The sequence below is a fragment of the Ovis aries genome, chromosome 5 (genome assembly GCF_016772045.2).
Source record: "Ovis aries strain OAR_USU_Benz2616 breed Rambouillet chromosome 5, ARS-UI_Ramb_v3.0, whole genome shotgun sequence".
NCBI lineage: Eukaryota > Metazoa > Chordata > Mammalia > Artiodactyla > Bovidae > Ovis > Ovis aries.
This window is the reverse complement of record NC_056058.1, coordinates 56,584,530-56,602,833: the sequence shown is the minus strand read 5'-3', so window position 1 is coordinate 56,602,833 and position 18,304 is coordinate 56,584,530. Positions and strand designations below refer to the sequence as shown.

General features: G+C 37.0%; 1 protein-coding gene and 1 non-coding gene across 7 annotated transcripts in view; both read left to right on the top strand.

Annotated features, from left to right (window-relative positions):
• Window positions 1-18,304, top strand: part of JAKMIP2 (janus kinase and microtubule interacting protein 2) — a 200,122-nt gene that overhangs the window by 142,553 nt on the left and 39,265 nt on the right. For 4 of the 6 annotated variants that reach the window (XM_027970375.3, XM_004008935.6, XM_042250622.2 and 1 more), the window contains exons 4-12: window positions 2,996-3,205; window positions 5,033-5,131; window positions 6,840-6,986; window positions 7,901-8,041; window positions 10,085-10,141; window positions 11,411-11,530; window positions 12,743-12,871; window positions 15,292-15,375; window positions 16,052-16,114. In XM_027970375.3, coding sequence (XP_027826176.1) covers window positions 2,996-3,205; window positions 5,033-5,131; window positions 6,840-6,986; window positions 7,901-8,041; window positions 10,085-10,141; window positions 11,411-11,530; window positions 12,743-12,871; window positions 15,292-15,375; window positions 16,052-16,114 — 1,050 coding nt within the window. The remainder of the gene's footprint in view (window positions 1-2,995; window positions 3,206-5,032; window positions 5,132-6,839; window positions 6,987-7,900; window positions 8,042-10,084; window positions 10,142-11,410; window positions 11,531-12,742; window positions 12,872-15,291; window positions 15,376-16,051; window positions 16,115-18,304) is intronic. The other 2 variants (XM_060416545.1, XM_004008936.6) reach the window with 1 other exon arrangement.
• On the top strand, window positions 5,927-5,998 carry TRNAS-GGA (transfer RNA serine (anticodon GGA)). Its single transcript has one exon. It is a non-coding gene; the product is annotated as a tRNA-Ser (tRNA).

Here is an 18,304-nt window from a genome sequence, read left to right as displayed (position 1 = left end):
AGAAGCAGAGCTATAAAACCCCTAGTCATTTTACAAATAGATCTTCTTCCCCACAGTAAATGAAGGCAATTCAAAATAAGGACCATTGTAATTCTTAAATTGGTTGTCATTCCTACCTAGCTTACTTGCTATTACCAATTTCTAAGACTTACTTCAACCCCTACTGAGTTGAAGCTTTTTTTTAATATGTATGACCAAAAGCCACATCAGTCTTTTCACTATGCTTAAAAGTAAATAGAATTACTGTGTGAAAGCTATAATGTTGCAGATTGACCTTGTCTTAGAAGAAGTGTTTATTTGCATCTGTATTCAGAATGTTTAGCACCAGTTACAGCTGGGTTATATATTATCAAATTAACTATCACCTATTCAAGTATATTTTGTGCTTCTCTAAAAATATTTTCTTAGAAAAGAACTTAAAAAACACTTTCCTTCTTGTATCTATTGAGTCTAACCATTTATATTCTGAGAATTCTAATTATGTCCCTTGGACGATATCGCTAGGATTTCAATTTTATGTAAAAAGTGGTTATCAGAGGACATATTAGACAAAATTAAACATGTAATTTTCTTTGTACTGAAATACAGTGTGACTGTAAATGTTGCCTTTGCCAAACTTTGCAAATTTTTTTATCTGCAATTCGTGCTATTGTATTGGTTGACAATAAAGACCAAACGCAGTGCAGAAATATTGGTCTCTGCCCTGCCTTTGGTTTTTAAAACACTAATGGCTGTTGAAGAAAGAATCAGGATGTGAACTCTGGAGTCAGCAGGTAGGTAAATGAAATTAAATATTTTTTAAAATATTTAAAATTAAATATTTTACATTAAATATTTTTGTTTGTCAATGGTTTCAATGTAAGTCTACTAATATATCCACCCATCCATGGTTATAATTTTTTTCATGACTTCTTTTCACTGGCACATTGCAGAGACAGGCATGGTATCTCTCTGAGTAACAGTGTAAAATCTAGTTTCTCTGAATCTTAGTTCAAAAATTGAGTGCAAACAGAAAAATGGGAAACTTTTTCAGTAATACAGATGTGCTTGTCTTCATTTTTTCCTTCTAATCTTGTTCTTACCCCAACACCCAGTTCCATTTGTGGAACAGAAAGGGAGATAAATGGGAGTGATCCTGTGTCGAAAATTTCCCCAGGGAATTCTGATATGTACCCTCTCCCTACTTAAGAACTAGGAATTTGGAAGATTTTCAGTATTCTGAAACCAGAGTCCATGCTTATAACCAGTATGCAGTTGAGACTCCTTGACACTAGTTACTTGATAGTCTACAGAAAACCACTTTGAGAAAATGCTGCAAGGATAATCTTGGCATAAGTATGGCACAGTGCCTAATCGCATGGGCTCGAGGGTCATAAGTCTGTATTTTAAATCAGGCTTCATCATTTATTAGCCATATGACCATGATCAAGCTCTTTACCCTTTGGGTCCTCAGTCATCACCTGTGAAGCGGTGATAACAGAACTACATAATAGGATTGTATCAAAATGAGATAAGATATGTAAGACCCTGAATGCATTGAATGTATTAAAAGATCAATAAATTTCAGTTATGATGATGAGAATGATTATATGGGTGTGACGAGATGATTTCCCAGCAGGTTTATTTATGTAGGGTACCTCAAAACCAACTAGGAACATGCAGATCTGGAGCTCTGGTAAACTGTAAATAAACCATGGATAACAGATCTAACAAATGAACATGCTTCTTAGATAAGAATAATACTAGACTCATCTCCTACAAGGAGACAAAAATAAAGACAATGCTTTTACTCCCAAATTAACAGGACAGTGTTTGATTACTTGCCAAGTTATCAGATGATATCCCAGGACCATGACCTCCCCAAAATGACCTAAAATTTAATCGTGTGACTTGGAGGCGTAGCTCACAAATAGTTACATGTGGGGAAATGTGATTATATAACACAATTTCTGTCTCAAATATGGTCAAAAATGTATTTTGGTCTTAGGAACACAGCAAAGAAATATTTATACAAAGTGATTTGTTATGTGTAAGGAGACACTCTTATAAAGAGGAGAACAGCATAATATTATTTATATTAAATGTGTCTACTTGCCTACTCTATTTTCATTTTTAATATTCTCATAAAATATAATGAAATGAGAAGAAAGGCTTTACCCAAAGGCTATGCTTTCTTCGAAGATTGTTTATAGACAATAATTTCACTAGCCCTCACTCAGGGGGCAGAAAGTTTTTAGTCTGGTGGAAATCTGATCAATGGTTACCAAATACTTTTGGCCTTTAGTTGAGAAGTATTTCTGAGACCATGCTCAGACTTAACAATAAATATATCCCACCGATACAGGTGGGAAAACAGTGGTTAATATTGCCAGGTATTTTCCATTCCTGTTCTTGTCCAAACCATGATTTTCTGATGGTAGTAATAAAATGGTTGCTAAGAACTGGCTCCTCTTGAAAATGGATAGGAATGAAAGGAGCTATATAATATGAACCATGGAAGGACAAATTCACCACCTGAATGCAAACATATTGGCCTTAGAAAATGATGAGGCTACTAGAAATACTGAAGCTTCTTCAGTTGCAAATGACCTGCTTATTGTTGTTACTGCTTTTTAAAAGGAATTCAAAGATCGTTCCCCCAAATAGGAAGTAACATCACACATTGTCCTGGGAGACATTGTAGTGGAATATTTAATATCTGTCTTTAATTAACACTAATAACCTGTCTTCGAGTTAACTTTTGCTTTCTATATCCAACCACTCAGACTATTTCAAACAACATGCTGAATCACAGCATCTACACAGAATATACTAGAGAGAAAAATATTACCCTCCTTGACACCAGTTTTGCCTTATTCCTGAATTAAATATACTTGTATTCATGATTCTTTTTTCCTGTTTCAATGAGCAGAAAGAAGCTAAGCTCATACCATTGTGAAGATGCATTTTTTTGCAGCATTGTTAAATAAAATATCCTGGGTGTCATTTAATTCAGATGGATGAGATCAAAGCCAAGGACAGGATCATCTTTTCTCTGGAAAAGGAACTGGAGACCCAAACAGGCTATGTACAGAAGCTCCAGCTCCAGAAGGAGGCTTTGGATGAACAGCTCTTTCTGGTCAAGGAGGCTGAATGTAACATGAGCAGTCCGAAACGAGAAATCCCAGGAAGGGCAGGAGACGGCTCTGAACACTGCAGCAGTCCAGTAAGTCTATTCAAATTGAAGTTAAAGACTCAGGAGTCATCTTTTATTTAGTACCTAAGTTTTACTTTTCACTTAAGCTCTTTTCCTGTTTACTACAGAGAAATCAATTCTATCTCCTGCTGTAAAACCAGGGAGTATCTTGGGAGCAGGGTTTTCTATACTCATAGACAACAAAGTGATCTGAACTGCTATTAGCTGATCACAAGAGAATTACAGATCTTTTAAAATTCTTCATAGAATTTTTCTAGCCAAATGATACCTGTCCGACATCAGTGTATTTTAAGAATTGTCAATTAGATGAAAATACTTTGCCTCTTGCCAAGACTGGGAATTTTCCTTTGTATGAACAATTGAGTCGGAAACTGGTAAAAATGGTTATCATGTACAGGGGTCAAAATGTGTAACTGTGTAAAAGACTAAATCATGTGTAACCGTCATCTGAAAACTTCAAGTCTGGTTGAGTTTGATATTTATTTTCCTGTATTTTCATCATTTTATATGAGAAAGTATTTTTAGAAATGTAGTGATAGAAATCAGCTTGTATATAGTTTACTTTCAAAGCTATATCAAAGTATTTATCTGCTAAAAGGATGGCAATGTATTATTTAGGAACAAAGATAGATTTCAAAGTATTGCTAATACTTAGAACTCAGTAATGAATAATTTATGGATATATATATATATATCTCCTGGTAGGTGGGAGAAAGAATACTGAACTAGATTTTAGCAGATGTAAGTTTTAGTTCTATCACTGAAACCTACCTGCAGTGTAGCAAAATTGTCAAGAGAATATGTTCTGAAGTCATACCCTTTAGTTTAAATTCTGGATCTGCCAATTGTTGTGTGACTTTAGCAGATCCTTTGACAGCTCAGAGTTCGCTCGTCTGTAAAACAGAGGCAATAGTGGTACTGCGCAGAGCTAGTCTGAGGTTAGGAGAAAAGATATGCAAAATACTGAGCATGGAGTCTGGTGCATAGCATCCAATATATGCTAGTTATTGAGCTACTGTTAGAGGTCTTGAACAACTTAGACCTCCCTAAATCTTCTCAGTTCTGCAAAATCTTCCAGGATACTATGAATCCAGAGATATAATGTGTGTGGAACTGCTTTGTCAACAGTAGAGCACTGTCAACATGTAAGATGATAATGGACATGTAAGTGTGTAATGGTCCTGTGGACTCTAGAGCACAGAATTAGTCTATGATTGCTATGTGTGAAGTGATTCCATGTCTGTTACACCAGTGTGGAAGCCAGCTGATCTGGGCAAAATCTACCAGCAAAGTCTGTCCGTTAATCTACTGTGTCTCATACATGGAGGTAATGCACCAGCCTTCTGAATCTGACCTTTTTCTCCAAAGGTATGCAGGAATTTGCAGATCCCATCCCCACCTCCTATTCTAGACTCTCTTTGGCTAAATGTAGTGACAGGACACCTCTCTAACCTGTGGGAAGCACTGTGCAGCCATGCCATAAGGGATGCTCCTTGGGCCTCATGTAATCACAGCATGACCCTGACCTCACAGCTCACAGGTCTCATACACTGATCCAGCTTTCTACCACTTCCTTTGTCAGGAGTCAGGGCCCCAGGGAGTATCTGCCACATAGAATTCATTTGCAGTTTCAACCAGGCATGATCTTAAACCCAAGCAGTGAATCTGGGGGTTTGGAATAAGGTAAATATTTACTCTCTTCTGAATAAGAGGACATTTTACTCTCAACTCATAAGCCAGATGAAAGGAACTAAGCCTGTTACTTTTAAGAGCAGTACTCTGAAACTTTGTGAAAAGTTTTGTTGAAGAAATTCCCATTTTCATTTTCTTGGGTAGGATTTGCGAAGAAATCAAAAGAGAATAGCTGAGTTGAACGCCACGATAAGAAAATTAGAAGACAGGAATACCTTGCTTGGAGATGAACGAAATGAATTGGTGAGTTCTAAGCAGATTTTTTTTCAAATTTTATTATTTTTTAGGCATTTTGTTATAGTAGTATGTCCACGTTCATTCACTCAGTCATGTCCAACTCTTTGCGACCCCATAGCCTATAGCCCACCAGGTTGCTCTGTCCATAGAATTTTCCAGGCATGAAGTCTGGAGTGGGTTGCCATTTCCTACTCCACGGGATCTCCCTGACCCAGGGATCAAATCCTTGTCTCCTGCACTGGCAGGTGGATTCTTTACCACTGAGTCACCTGGAAAGCCCCTATAGTAGTATATATAATGTCATAGTACAGAATAGTAAAGAAAAGTGCACAAATAATGAAGGTACAATTCAATAAATATGCCCAATGTGTAGTACTCATGTGACTACTAGCCTGATGAGTTAGGTGGAAGACTACCAGCATCTCCGAACTTCGCCTTCTTGAGACCTCTCTCGATCACCATCCTCGATCACCATCCTTCTAAAGTTAACCTTGGTACTGAATTCTCTTACTATAGATGTCTATCGCCATTTTAAAAATGTGTTGTAGGAAATTCCCTGGAGTTCCAGGGCTTAGGACTCGATGCTTTTACGGCCAGGGCCCAAGTTCAATCTTTGATCAGGAAACTAAGATACCACAAGCTGTGCAGTGTGTCCAATAACCACCAAAAAAATGTGTTGTAAATGGAATCATACAATAATTATCCTTTTGTGTCTGGCTTTTTGCTCAGTGTTACATTGATGAGAGTCATTCATTGTGTTGCATATAGAATTCATTCATGTTCACAACTTCATCCTATTCGTCCCTGGTGGCTCAGAGGTTAAAGCATCTGCCTGGAATGCTGGAGACCCAGGTTCGATCCCTGGGTTGGGAAGATCCCCTGGAGAAGGAAATGGCAACCCACTCCAGTACTCTTGCCTGGAGAATCCCATGGAGGGAGGAGCCTGGTAGGCTACAGGCCATGGGGTTGCCAAGAGTCGGACACGACTGAGCGACTTCACTTCACTTCACTTCTTCATTATAGAAGTATATGGTATATATATATTTTATTATAAAAACATATGGTACAATATGTATATACAATTACATATGGTAAGTATATGTATATATTTATTCATCTATTGTTAATGGATGTATCTGTTGTTCTGTGATAGTTTGAAGTTGTTAATGGTTCTACTACATCATGTCCTGGTGAGAAAATATGTTCATGCCTGGGGGGACCATACCAAGGGGCAGAATTACTGGATCATAGAGTATACATGCAGTCAGTGTCAGCACTTGTTACCGAGCAGTTTTCCACAGTTGTTATGACAATTAAACTCCCTCCAATAATATATGAATTGCATTTTCTCCTTGTCTTCATAAACATGTAAAGATAATATTATAGATCATTTTAGTCATTTTGGTGGGTATGAGGTGTATTCTTATTATAAAATTTTCATTTTTATTTTCCTTCTTACTAATGAGGCAGAGTAACTTTCCAAATATCTAGTGGCCTTTTTGATATCCTGTGTGATTTGCCCTTTGTCTTTTGCCCGTTTTCTTTTGTGCTACTTTCATTTGCTTATTGGTAGTAGGGATTGTTTACATAATTTTTAGATGTTTATGTTTAAAATATCCTGTCATATAGTTTACACTTTTTTTGGTGGCTGTTGCTATAATGCGGTTATTTTCAGACTCTAAACAGAGGGACACATTGTCTTATGTCTTCCCAGTTAAAGCGTGTGCGGGAAACCGAAAAACAATGTAAACCTCTTCTGGAAAGGAACAAGTGCCTCGCCAAGAGAAATGATGAACTGATGGTGTCTTTGCAGCGCATGGAAGAGAAACTAAAAGCCGTTACCAAGGAAAATTCAGAAATGGTGTGTATCACACACTCTGCAAAAGGGCAGCTTCCTTGTTTTTATTATGCCACTAACCTGACTTCCTGGTCTTCCCTAGTTTATGTTTAAAATATTATACAGTGCTGTTTGTGAAAGCTTAGATTTTTCCCTTATAAGAAGGAAGGAAGAACCCATAAGGAAGAAATCAAGAGCAGGCTGCTGGCTCTGAATTTTATGGAGTTTCTAAATTTTGCAGAATGATAGGAGGACTTCCAGGAATCTGCACACTCTCCAAAAGCTCCAAAATAGAGAAGCAGAGTTCCAACCTGTCTCCTCAACCATGGAAGCCTGCTTCCAGGATGAACAACAAAGCCCTCCTACAGCACAGGGGACTATATTCAATATCCTGTGATATCACAATTATCCTATGATAAACCAGAATGGAAAAGAATATGAAAAAAGAATACATATGTATACATATGTATAACTGAGTTACTTTGCTCTACAGAAGAAATTAACACATCATAAATCATATAATTCACTAAAATTTTTTAAAAATAAATATTTTAAAAAGAAGCCCCCTTCCAAGAGTTTTACTAATGTGTTCTTTACAGAACAGTATAGTAAGTACCCACATCTTTTAAGATCTTGCATAATAACTAGAAATAGATGCCATCATTTGCCTTATATAGAGAGGTGATGTGCTAATGTGCTCTTTCACAGACTTCTAGTCCAGCTGTAGAGATCTTCAGACATTCCCAATGATTTCCACCTATTATAGCAGACAAAATATACGTGAAGATATTAGTTGGTGTGTGTGTCTTTGTATTGAAGCTAGGCAGTTTTCACGTTTAGCTGGAACCTCATAAAATTTCTACAAACATTTTATATTAACCACTGAAGTTTGGGATTTTTAAAGTCTCCACCTATACTTTCTTTTTTTTTCAACTCAGAGAGAAAAAATCACATCCCATCCACCCTTGAAGAAATTAAAATCTCTAAATGACCTCGATCAAGCTAATGAAGAACAAGAGACAGAGTTTCTAAAACTTCAGGTCATTGAGCAACAGAACATTATTGATGAGCTCACAAGGGTAGGTCTTGGTTAATCTGTAAACTCTAAGCTGTTCTCAAGGACAAGTATGCAAGAAATCAGCATACTCTAGAAGCACTTAATAATTTTGAATTAGCCCCAAAGGTCCAAGTTCATGTGATCAATATGTAAATAGGTTCAAAAGACTATTCCAAAACTCCTTTATATCCTTTAACTGTTTTCTATCTTTTCAGTTATAATCCTTTGTTAACTAATTTGATAACTCAAATAATAGCTACAGAGCACATTAAAAGAATTCCCAAATGTATTATATATGAGTAGGTTGATGGTGTGATATATCTTATAATTTACCTTCTAGTATCAAGATTCTGAGTCTCAGAGATTAAATATTTTGCCTACAATAACAGGACTATAGGCCTCTTATTTCCCAACACCTGATTCAGTGTCTGGTAGTTTAATAAATATTTGTCGAATGAACAGCAATGTCACAATGACATGACAGCTGAAATTCCAGTCCAGATGTTCTGAGGACTTCAGTACCTGCTGAAGTAGGTCAAGCAGTTGTTACTCCCATCTGCATCTGGCTGAGACCTATGTTACGTTAAAGTCACTCAGTCATGTCCAACTCTAATTCTCCAGGCTAGAATAGTGAAGTGGGTAGCCTTTCCCTTCTCCAGGGGGGTCTTCCCAACATAGGGATTGAACCCAGGTCTGCTGCATTGCAGGCAGATTCTTTACAAGCTGAGCCACAAGGGAAGCCTGTGTTACCAACAGCTTGGACTAAGACCTGTATCTGCATTTGGGTTTTCCCCTTTGCCTCTCTGTCTTTATTCTGCAAGTGACATCTGTGATCACTCTAACTTCACGACCAAGCCAAGGCTTACAGAGATGTGATGGGAGAACTTCAGACAGTATTCTCCAGAGTAGTGTGAACAACATGATTTACTGCTATTGAGGACAAAAAGGATTATAAATTCTGCTTATATTTATGGTTCACCTTTTAAAAATTTTCTATATTGAGTGTATGTTATAATGCATATGCGACATTAAGGAGAGTCATCTAAGTATAAATTTTTAAAGTTTTGAATATATTGAGATTGGATGATCAAATTATTTTTGTTTATAAAGGTGGGGAAAAAATTAACACCACTGGCTTAATCTAGGTTATTTGTTAAACATGCCCTTTAAATCTCTATGCCCCTCACTTCAGTTCTACATCCTTAAGAACTCATAAATCTCACAGATTCACTAGTCTAAGAATTTGCTTGACTTTGAGTATCCTCAGTTTAAGCTAAGTTTCTTACAGAATTTTGAGATGTTGAGGCATTTCTACCAGACTTTCAGACAGACATAAGTGTTACTTATTTCTTCTACTTTTGAATTTGTACAGTAACCATATGGAATACTTAGAAGGTGGACACCAAATTCCCAGAGTATCTCCTTTCACAAAAAGAATGAATTAAGAAATCAGTCATTATATCTTGGCTTCCTTGATAGCTCAGTTGGTAAAGAATCCACCTGTAATGCGGGAGACCCCATTTGATTCCTGGTTCAGGAAGATCTACTGAAGAAGGGATAGGCTAACCACTCCAGTATTCCTGGGCTTCCCTTGTTGCTTAGCTGGTAAAGAATCAGCCTGCAATGTGGGAGACCTGGGTTCAAACCCTGGGTTGGGAAGATCCTTTAGAGGAAGGCAAGGCTACCCATGCTAGTATTCTGGCCTGGAGGGATCTGAGGAAACTGAAGAATCCTACTTTAGGAGAAAAATGAATAGCTATTTTGTACTTCATTTCAAGTATAAAATAAAGGATGCCAATTAGGAGCACAGTGTACTTCCTGACTGTGAGGCTCTCAGATCCACACAGATTATCATGAAAAGTTGTAAAATATTCTTCCTTTGAAAATACTTAAGTATCAAATCCAAAATTGCCCAATTTTACAAAACATAATCTTATTTTAAATAGAAATATGTCATGCCTCATGGAAAAAAAACAACTCTGGCTTTCAAAACAAAACAAAACAAAAACCTATAGGGAAATATGTACCAACTCAAGATCTAAAAAGCTTTTCATCTCTTTTCCAGGACCGGGAAAAGCTCATTCGTAGAAGAAAGCATAGAAGAAGTTCCAAGCCAATTAAGGTAATGAGGAAACTAGGTTATCAGGCTTTTGCCACACACAAGCACAGCCAGAGGAGTGAGGCTTGCCAAGGCATCTTCCTGCAAAGACATGATATATCAGATATTCCTGAACTGTAGCAGAGCATGGGGTTTATTTGCCAGAAGAAAATCTTTCCTCTTGATAGTTCTTAGAAGTCCAAAAGTGATTGTGTTGTTGAAAAAAATAATTGTGTTGTGGATTTTAAGCTGAAAGTGTTTGCTTTAGTACAGGTTTTCTGAGTTGAGAACCCACTAGATTTGACATAGAAAGGGTTATCTGTTCTCTGACAAGCTGGAGAGTCACGCTTCAAGAACATGCATGACATATGATTTGATGTCTCCCATGAATAATATTAGCATCTGATACCCATCCTATAATTGATTAAATTATATTTTCTTTATTCACTTGGACAATATTATTGATAATGCCAATTCTAATATCTGTATAGCCTCTTAAAATCCACAAAGTTTTGCTATTTAATTTGTCAATTTGTTTGATTTTTTTAAACAGTTGCCTCATTTGATAACGCACATTGAGGTACAAAAAAATGGGGGCTTGAATCTACTACCAGTGAAATGTACAAATGTTTCCTTACTTTCTAGAAAGATAGAATGACAAGATGTATCCAAAGCCCAAATACATGTTTATTTCTTTAATCATAAAGTCTTCTAAGAAAATTAATTATAGACTTTGCAAAATATATGTAGTAGATATTAATCACATTATTTATACTTTAAAAAATACAAAATAGTAATTAAGTAAAAATTATAAAGCCACTTAAAATGATCCCATTGAATAATGAAGATATGGGAAAATGTTTATAATATTTAAAAACACAAAAAACAGTTGACTCATTTAATTTGAATGTGGAATTAAGATGATAGGATTTGATAATCCCCTTCTCATAGATACCTGAACTTTCAGAACTTCTTGATTATAGCTTAAATACCCAACAGAAGAAATCACATAAAATCAGCATGATATACAATATAACATAAGAGAGGATCCAAGGTTTTTATAAAGAGAGCCAAATATTAATCTTCCTCCAAAGTATCAAAGTGAAATAACATAGAAGAAACATTTATTGGAATTATTGTGTTCATGCTTAATATGTTTATTTTATCAAGGAAACATTAAAGGAGCTATGTGTTCCCTGTTCATTTGCATGTCTGCAGTTGACAGTGTGTTGGTAATGTGTCAACTTTCCCCACTTAAGTTTTTTTGGTAAATGTGTGCTGTCCCTCCATTAGAGGCCTATTTTGGACCCATTTATTGGCTATGATGAGGACTCCATGGATTCAGAAACATCATCAATGGCCTCATTTAGAACAGACCGAACACCAGCTACTCCTGATGATGACTTGGATGAGGTAAGCTTTTTTACTTTTCTCATCTATTCTGATATCGTTACATCTTTCCTTGAAGGGAGAGAAAAAGCATTTCACTTTTCATCTCCCTTATGAAAAGCACATACTCTCCTAACAGTGACCAGTTTTGAGATCTTGCCTGGCTTTATTACCTCTTGGAAAAGAGCTACACTTAAGTTATGTAGCCCTTGTAGAAACTTCTCTGAAGTTCAGCTCTGTAGCTTGAAGATTTTTTTCAAGATATATATAATTACTCGCCCAAATTCTTCATCCAGAGAAAGTGTGAACCAAATGACAAGCTTAGAAGAACAAGCTTTTTTTTCTGATTTGTTTTTATTTTTTTATTTAAACTTTTTATTTTATATTGGGATATAGCTCATTAATAATGTTGTAATAGTTTTAGGTGGACAGCAAAGGGACTCAGCCATATTTATATATATATATATATATATATATGTACCTGTTCTCCCCCAAACTCCTCTTCCATCCAGGCAGAGTTCTGTGTACTATGTAGTAGGTCCTTGTTGGTTATCCATTTAAAATAGAGCAGTATGTACATGAACATCCCAAACTCCCTAACTATTCCTTTCCCTCTCCCTTCCCTCCAACAACCGTAAGAAGAAAAAACTTTTGAATTTAAGTCTAAGACAGTGTTTAGCACAGTGTGCTCTGTAGGCCACCTTCAGCAGAACTATCTAGGGTGTTCAGTTACTGTGGAAGTTCCTGGACCACACAACTCTTGACTCAGGATCTTGAGGGTGGAATCCCCAAACCTCTCTGATAATTGTGTTACGTTCTCAAGTTTGAGACCTAAAGCTGTAAAACTATGTTTTTGTAATTTACCTGGGGAAGAAGTTGTTAGATATGAATATATTGCAAGGAACTGAGACTAAAATTCTGATTAATATCTCCTCAAATTTGCATCCAAAATCTGGGTATAAGTCCAAAATTTTCTGTAATCCAATCCCAAATGGGCAATAATCAGAAATATAAAAATAAGTAAATGCTTCTTTTATTTATAAATACTTAAATATTTCTGCAATTTGCATCTTAAAAGTGTTATAGTATTTGTGCCTGTAACATCCTTTAAAATTAAGAATAAAATTACATAGAATCCAAAATTATGCAAACTTTTATTTCTCTTTAAACAATTTGCATGGACACAGGATGTGAAAATAACATAATTATTTTTTGGCTTTTTTTTTTAACCTCAAGAGTTTGGCAGCTGAAGAATCTGAGCTGAGATTCCGACAATTAACAAAAGAATACCAGGCTCTCCAAAGAGCATATGCCCTCCTGCAGGAGCAGACTGGAGGCATCATTGATGCTGAAAGAGAAGCCAAGGTTAGTATACATCTGCGCCAGTGCCCTGAATGGGCTTGCAACAGCCGTAGCATAAAAGTGCCACAGACATAAAAGTATCAGTAGGATAGCTTTCCTTGTACCCTTCTCTCCTATGCAGCTTTTGAACTGCTTTATCTTTTATGTCAACAAACGTTGGCTCTAGAAACATTAGAACCAGCTTAGATCAATGCTTTTGTTCCTTTAAAGACATTTGAGTGCCTAGTTCTCATTTATGCTATTTGAAAGCTTACACTTTCAAAGTTAGACAGTGTTGAATTTTGATAATCCATTTTTGTTTAGTTTCTTGCTTGAAAAAAAAATTCATCTTTCAAAAGCAATGGTTAGCCAGTTCCTTTTCTTAGTTCATAAGTGCCCAGCGTTACATTGACAGCTTACTGAGAATTATCACTGATAATATCTCACTTAACCCTTGTGCCAGCCCTCTACGGTAGGTATTTTATAATAGAGGAATTTGAGGCTCAAAGAGGTTAATTGAATTGCTCAAGATCACACAGCTAATAAATGGAAAACTGTTGATTCCAAGTCATATTTTACTAGGTCAGTAATTTTTTTCCATTATCTTGCAACTGCCTCACATAAGTCTATTAAAACACACACACACACACACACACACACACACACACAGTACTAATACTTGACATTTACTGAGTCCTTGCTGTATTTCAAGCATTGTTCTGAGTATTTTATACACATTATCTTATATAATCCTAAAACAACTCTATAAGTTAGATGCTATTATTAACTCCTTTCTAGAGGGGAGGAAATAGTAGCTTAGTAGAAGTTAAATGTAGCTTAGCTATGTTAAGGCCAGGATATGTAGCTTATAGGAAAGCTAGGATACGAACCTAGTCCTCCTGAGTTCAGTCATCACCACCATGCCATAACTGCCTCACATGTTAGTTTACATGGGTCAAAAATGAATGTGACCATCCAGTGATTTTATCTTATTTCCTTATTAGAAGGTCTACAGTGTACTGAGGAGTGCTGTAGGAACTATGTTAAGTTGGTTAGTGGGAAAGGATAGATATTATAACTATATATGTTTAAATGGTAGCATTCATACATACGTACATGCACACACACATACCTAAAAGAGGAAACTTTAAAAAAAAAAACCCATGGTGAATTGAAATAAACAGATAAGCAATCATTAGGAAAGGATGTGTGTGTGCTTTCATGTCTATGCCCAAGTACTATAAGAGTTGTGGATTCTTTTATCAGTATTTACTACCCATTCTTATGAGCATAGGATTGGTCAATGCAAATAACAGCATATGCCTTGTTTTTTGGAGAGGTGATGATGTAGAAACCAGTTCTCTCTTTAGTCTCACTCTCCCATCAAAATACAGGTTTAGAAATGTTTATGGCCATTAAAGTAAGAAAGCTTACTATTCTAAGCAAAATAGTCTAAAACAAATCAACATGTGGGAAAAAGAGTAATAAATTTAAAGAAATTAGAAATACAAAAATAGTTAATATAGGTGAAAAAGTTATCAGAGAAAACAGAAGACAGTTGTTTCAATACAAGAAATAAATAGGTTAAAGGTAACATAAAATAATTCATTCAAAGTTAAAATAATTCTTAGCAAGCTAAGTTTGAAATTTTTAACCTGATAAAGGTAAATATAATATTTAGCAGTTCAAAGAAATATTTTCCTCACAGTGAACAATAAGAAAATAATCCTTACCATCGCTGATTTTGTTCAACTTTATACCAAAGAAGCTATCCAGATCATAAGCAATGAAAAACAAAAAATGTGTATGGCCAGAAAATAAAAACAGATAATAGGATCATATAGAGAGAGAATAGAAGAGAATCTAAAAAATAACTATACTAAATGAAATAAGGTCATTCCATACAAATCAGTGTCCCAAACTGCTGATGTGTATGCGTATGCACACACATCACACACACACACACACACAAAGCACATGATAGATACATAAATACTTACACAGATTTGCATTTAGACTTACATATAAGGCACAGAATTGGCTTTGAAAGGTTGTGGAGAGGCAAACGCAAGAAGACTTTCCAGAAGGGCACTTGTTCAAAGAAAGAAAGAAATGGAGAGGTTCAAGGCATATTTAGGAAACGAGATCACTAGGCGGTAAGAAGTGGACCCTGAACTGATGAATGGTGGGGAAAGATTGGAAATATAAGACCAGTTCTCGAATCCCAAACTAAAGTTTAAATTTTAACCTGATGGTAAAGGGAGCCACTGAAAGTTACATGCAGAGAATTTAGAATGTAAAAATAGATTTAAAAGTTTCTTCAATGGTAGCAAATTATTTTTTCTTCTCTCTCATTGTTGAGTTCTAATCAGGGAACATGACGGGAAGAAAAAATGTAGAACTGCCATTTTACTTACTGAGTTCTGGAATTTTGATTTCGCTAGGCTCAAGAACAACTCCAGGCCGAGGTGCTAAGGTATAAAGCCAAAATAGAAGATCTGGAAGCGACTCTGGCTCAGAAAGGGCAGGTAGGCATTTGGTTGCTCACACTTCTGCAGATGCAGACGATTCAATCTGACCTTCCACTAGATCACCCTGTGCCCATTCAGGACACTGCTTGGCTCTCCACAGTGATCTCCTCAAACTGTGTCCGAATGTTGAGCTCTCTGTTTCTGTCCCTGGTGTTTTGGTGGCCAGAGCGTGAACCCAGCTACAAGAGCGAATGAGGCTGGGCAAGAGAGAGAATGCCCAAGGAAGAGGAGCGCTGCACACTTAGCCTAGAGTGATCATGAACTGCTAAGACCAAGACCCGCCCCTCAAGCTGCATTCTTTGCCTTTATGCTACATTGATGGTTCTGCATTTTAATGTTTTCCATCCATATGTATCTAGCCTGTGTGCATTCTGACCCCTTTCACTTTTTGCCTATGTGGTCACTTCTGAGTCCCCAGAAGGCTGGTCCTGGATTATTCAGACTGAAAAAGATAGGGTTAGCGAGTGACAGTGAAAAGGGGGTTAAATTTTCCTGGCAACTTTGGCCCCAACATCTTAGAATGAGGAGCTGGCTGGGGTGAGTGACATTTACCAGTTGCTGGCAGGCAAACAAACCGGGTGGAGAGAAGACAGCTCTGGCAAAGTGGTTTGACGACACATGCTCTTTCGTGCCACTCTGAAATGCTGACTGCGCGATATTCTTTGTCAAACAGGATTCACACTGGGTAGAAGATAAACAACTTTTCATTAAGAGAAACCAGGAGCTTTTAGAAAAGGTATGTGGGGCGCAACACCCTAATGGGGCAGAGGAGAGACTGATGAGAGATCCAGGAGCAGCAGGGGGTCCTCTCAGGAGTGGCACAGGGGCTAGGGGACGGGGAGGCTTTTCCGGCTGTGCTCCCCTCTGCTGCGTGCCCAACCGCATCTCTGTCACTGCCATCACCATCAGTTGAGTGGCCCGTGGTGTGCATGGCTCTGTGCTGGGCATTGTGCCAACTTGAAAGATGTGATCCCTGAAACCTATTGATTTGTTGCATATATATATACTGTATATTTACTGTACATATATATATACCCATACGCACACACATCCTATGTGGTTGTCCGTCTACAAGAACACTTATGAATAGGACTGATGATTTTGTACAAGGAAGTGACTCCAAGACATGCTGCAACCTAGCCTTGACTGGGTTCTCACTGTTAACTTTTTGCTAATCTTGGCTGCTTATTTATGTATTTATTTTATGAAAGAACATTTCAAAAGATACATCCAAAGCATAAAGGAGCGTGTCCCGGAGGTTGTTCAACAAATCAAGATATAGAGGCATGGTTTTGGCCCAATAGATAGAATTTATTTGGGTTAGCTGAACGTAGGCTTTTTATTTGGGGCAGCGAAATACAACAGAGATCATTTTACATTCAAACATGGCTTTTCCTTTGGTATTAACATTTGCCTTTGATTACGTGAAGTGATTACAAAATAACCTTATATTATTCTTGACAAAAAGAGAAAGACCATGTGAGTAAGGGAAGTAATTCTGAAGGGTGACACAGAATTATGTAAAAATTATTTTAGAATTGTTTCTACCAATATTCACTGGCCTTGACAAGTAATGAAAATGAACTGCAACACCCTGGTAAGCATGGTAAGGGAAAGAAGATGGTTGTCCTCCCTTCCCGCTGGTCGTGTCTCACTTTCTGCATGATAAGAGACAGAGCTGATGTATAGATGTAGGGTAGGTATTCCAGGATTGAGGACTGGTACTCTCAGAAAGGTTAATGATCCCTGTAAAGAAACTTTATGGACACTGGCCCTCGTTTTTCAATTGCAGCCACCTGTGAACCATTAATATAATGGCTAGTGCTACGCACCAGATCCAGGAATTTCCCCAAATATCCCATCTCTGATCTCAATCCAAGACTCTAGGAAATAGTCAACTTATAAAAACTTTCAAATGTTTATTAAACCACAAAAATCTAGTGTAAAAAACTTGGTTGACTACATAAATTAATGTCATATAGTATCTCACTTCCCCCTATATTTATTTTTCTATATCAGGAGGCTAAGTGAAAAGAGAATTTTAGTAGTCTCTGAGATGCCCAGTAATAAGTGTTATCACACTGTTTATCATCTAAAAAAAAGCTCCCATTATGTCTGTCTGATTTCCTTTGGTCTATAAAGGGAATTTTTGAGCTCAGCCTTCCAAGAGTAAAAGAAAACCAAAGCAACAATAAAACTAAACACTCTACTTCAAGTGTTTATGCTTGAGAACGTAAGATTTGCTCTAGATTAAAAAGCCCTTGATTTTTTATTTCTAAATTCAAGATTTTAAACAGTTACCGCACAGAAGGCCCACTCACACAGCTAATATTGAAGGCAGCGCCAAACCGATTGCAGACCATGAGAATGTTCTGATGCCTTGTGCACATGGGTTCTGTGTATATATACAGTATATATGCAGGGCAAGGCAGGTTTGTACACAAGCTTAATGGCATACTTCATCAGGTTATACTAGACATCCTACAGGAAAACCCTGTGGGAAAACAGAACGGAGAGGTGTCCTTTTGGATTGAGGAGCTAGGGGAAGCCTCTTATGGTAGGAGATGTCATGGAAGTGTAGGATGTCCTCACATAGAAAAGGAAATGGGAGAGCCCTTTTCAGGCCGAGATGGGCCGACTGAGCTCCTGGAGTAATCAGACCATAGGGTAGATCTGGGTTTCTAGATCCAAGTGCATGTAATCGCATGTGAGTGAGTGTGTGTATGTATGTAGACAAACAGTGATAACACCTAAATATGATGAGCACATTATTAAAGTTTTTTATTTCCATATTGAGACTTTGGCTTAATTCTGAAGGTAACTAGAATTCAACAAAGTGTTGTGTAGAATCAGAGCTGTTTTATAAAAAATATTTCTTCAGCAACCTGTAACTCCAGAAATAAGAGGTGTCAGTCTCCATTGTTTG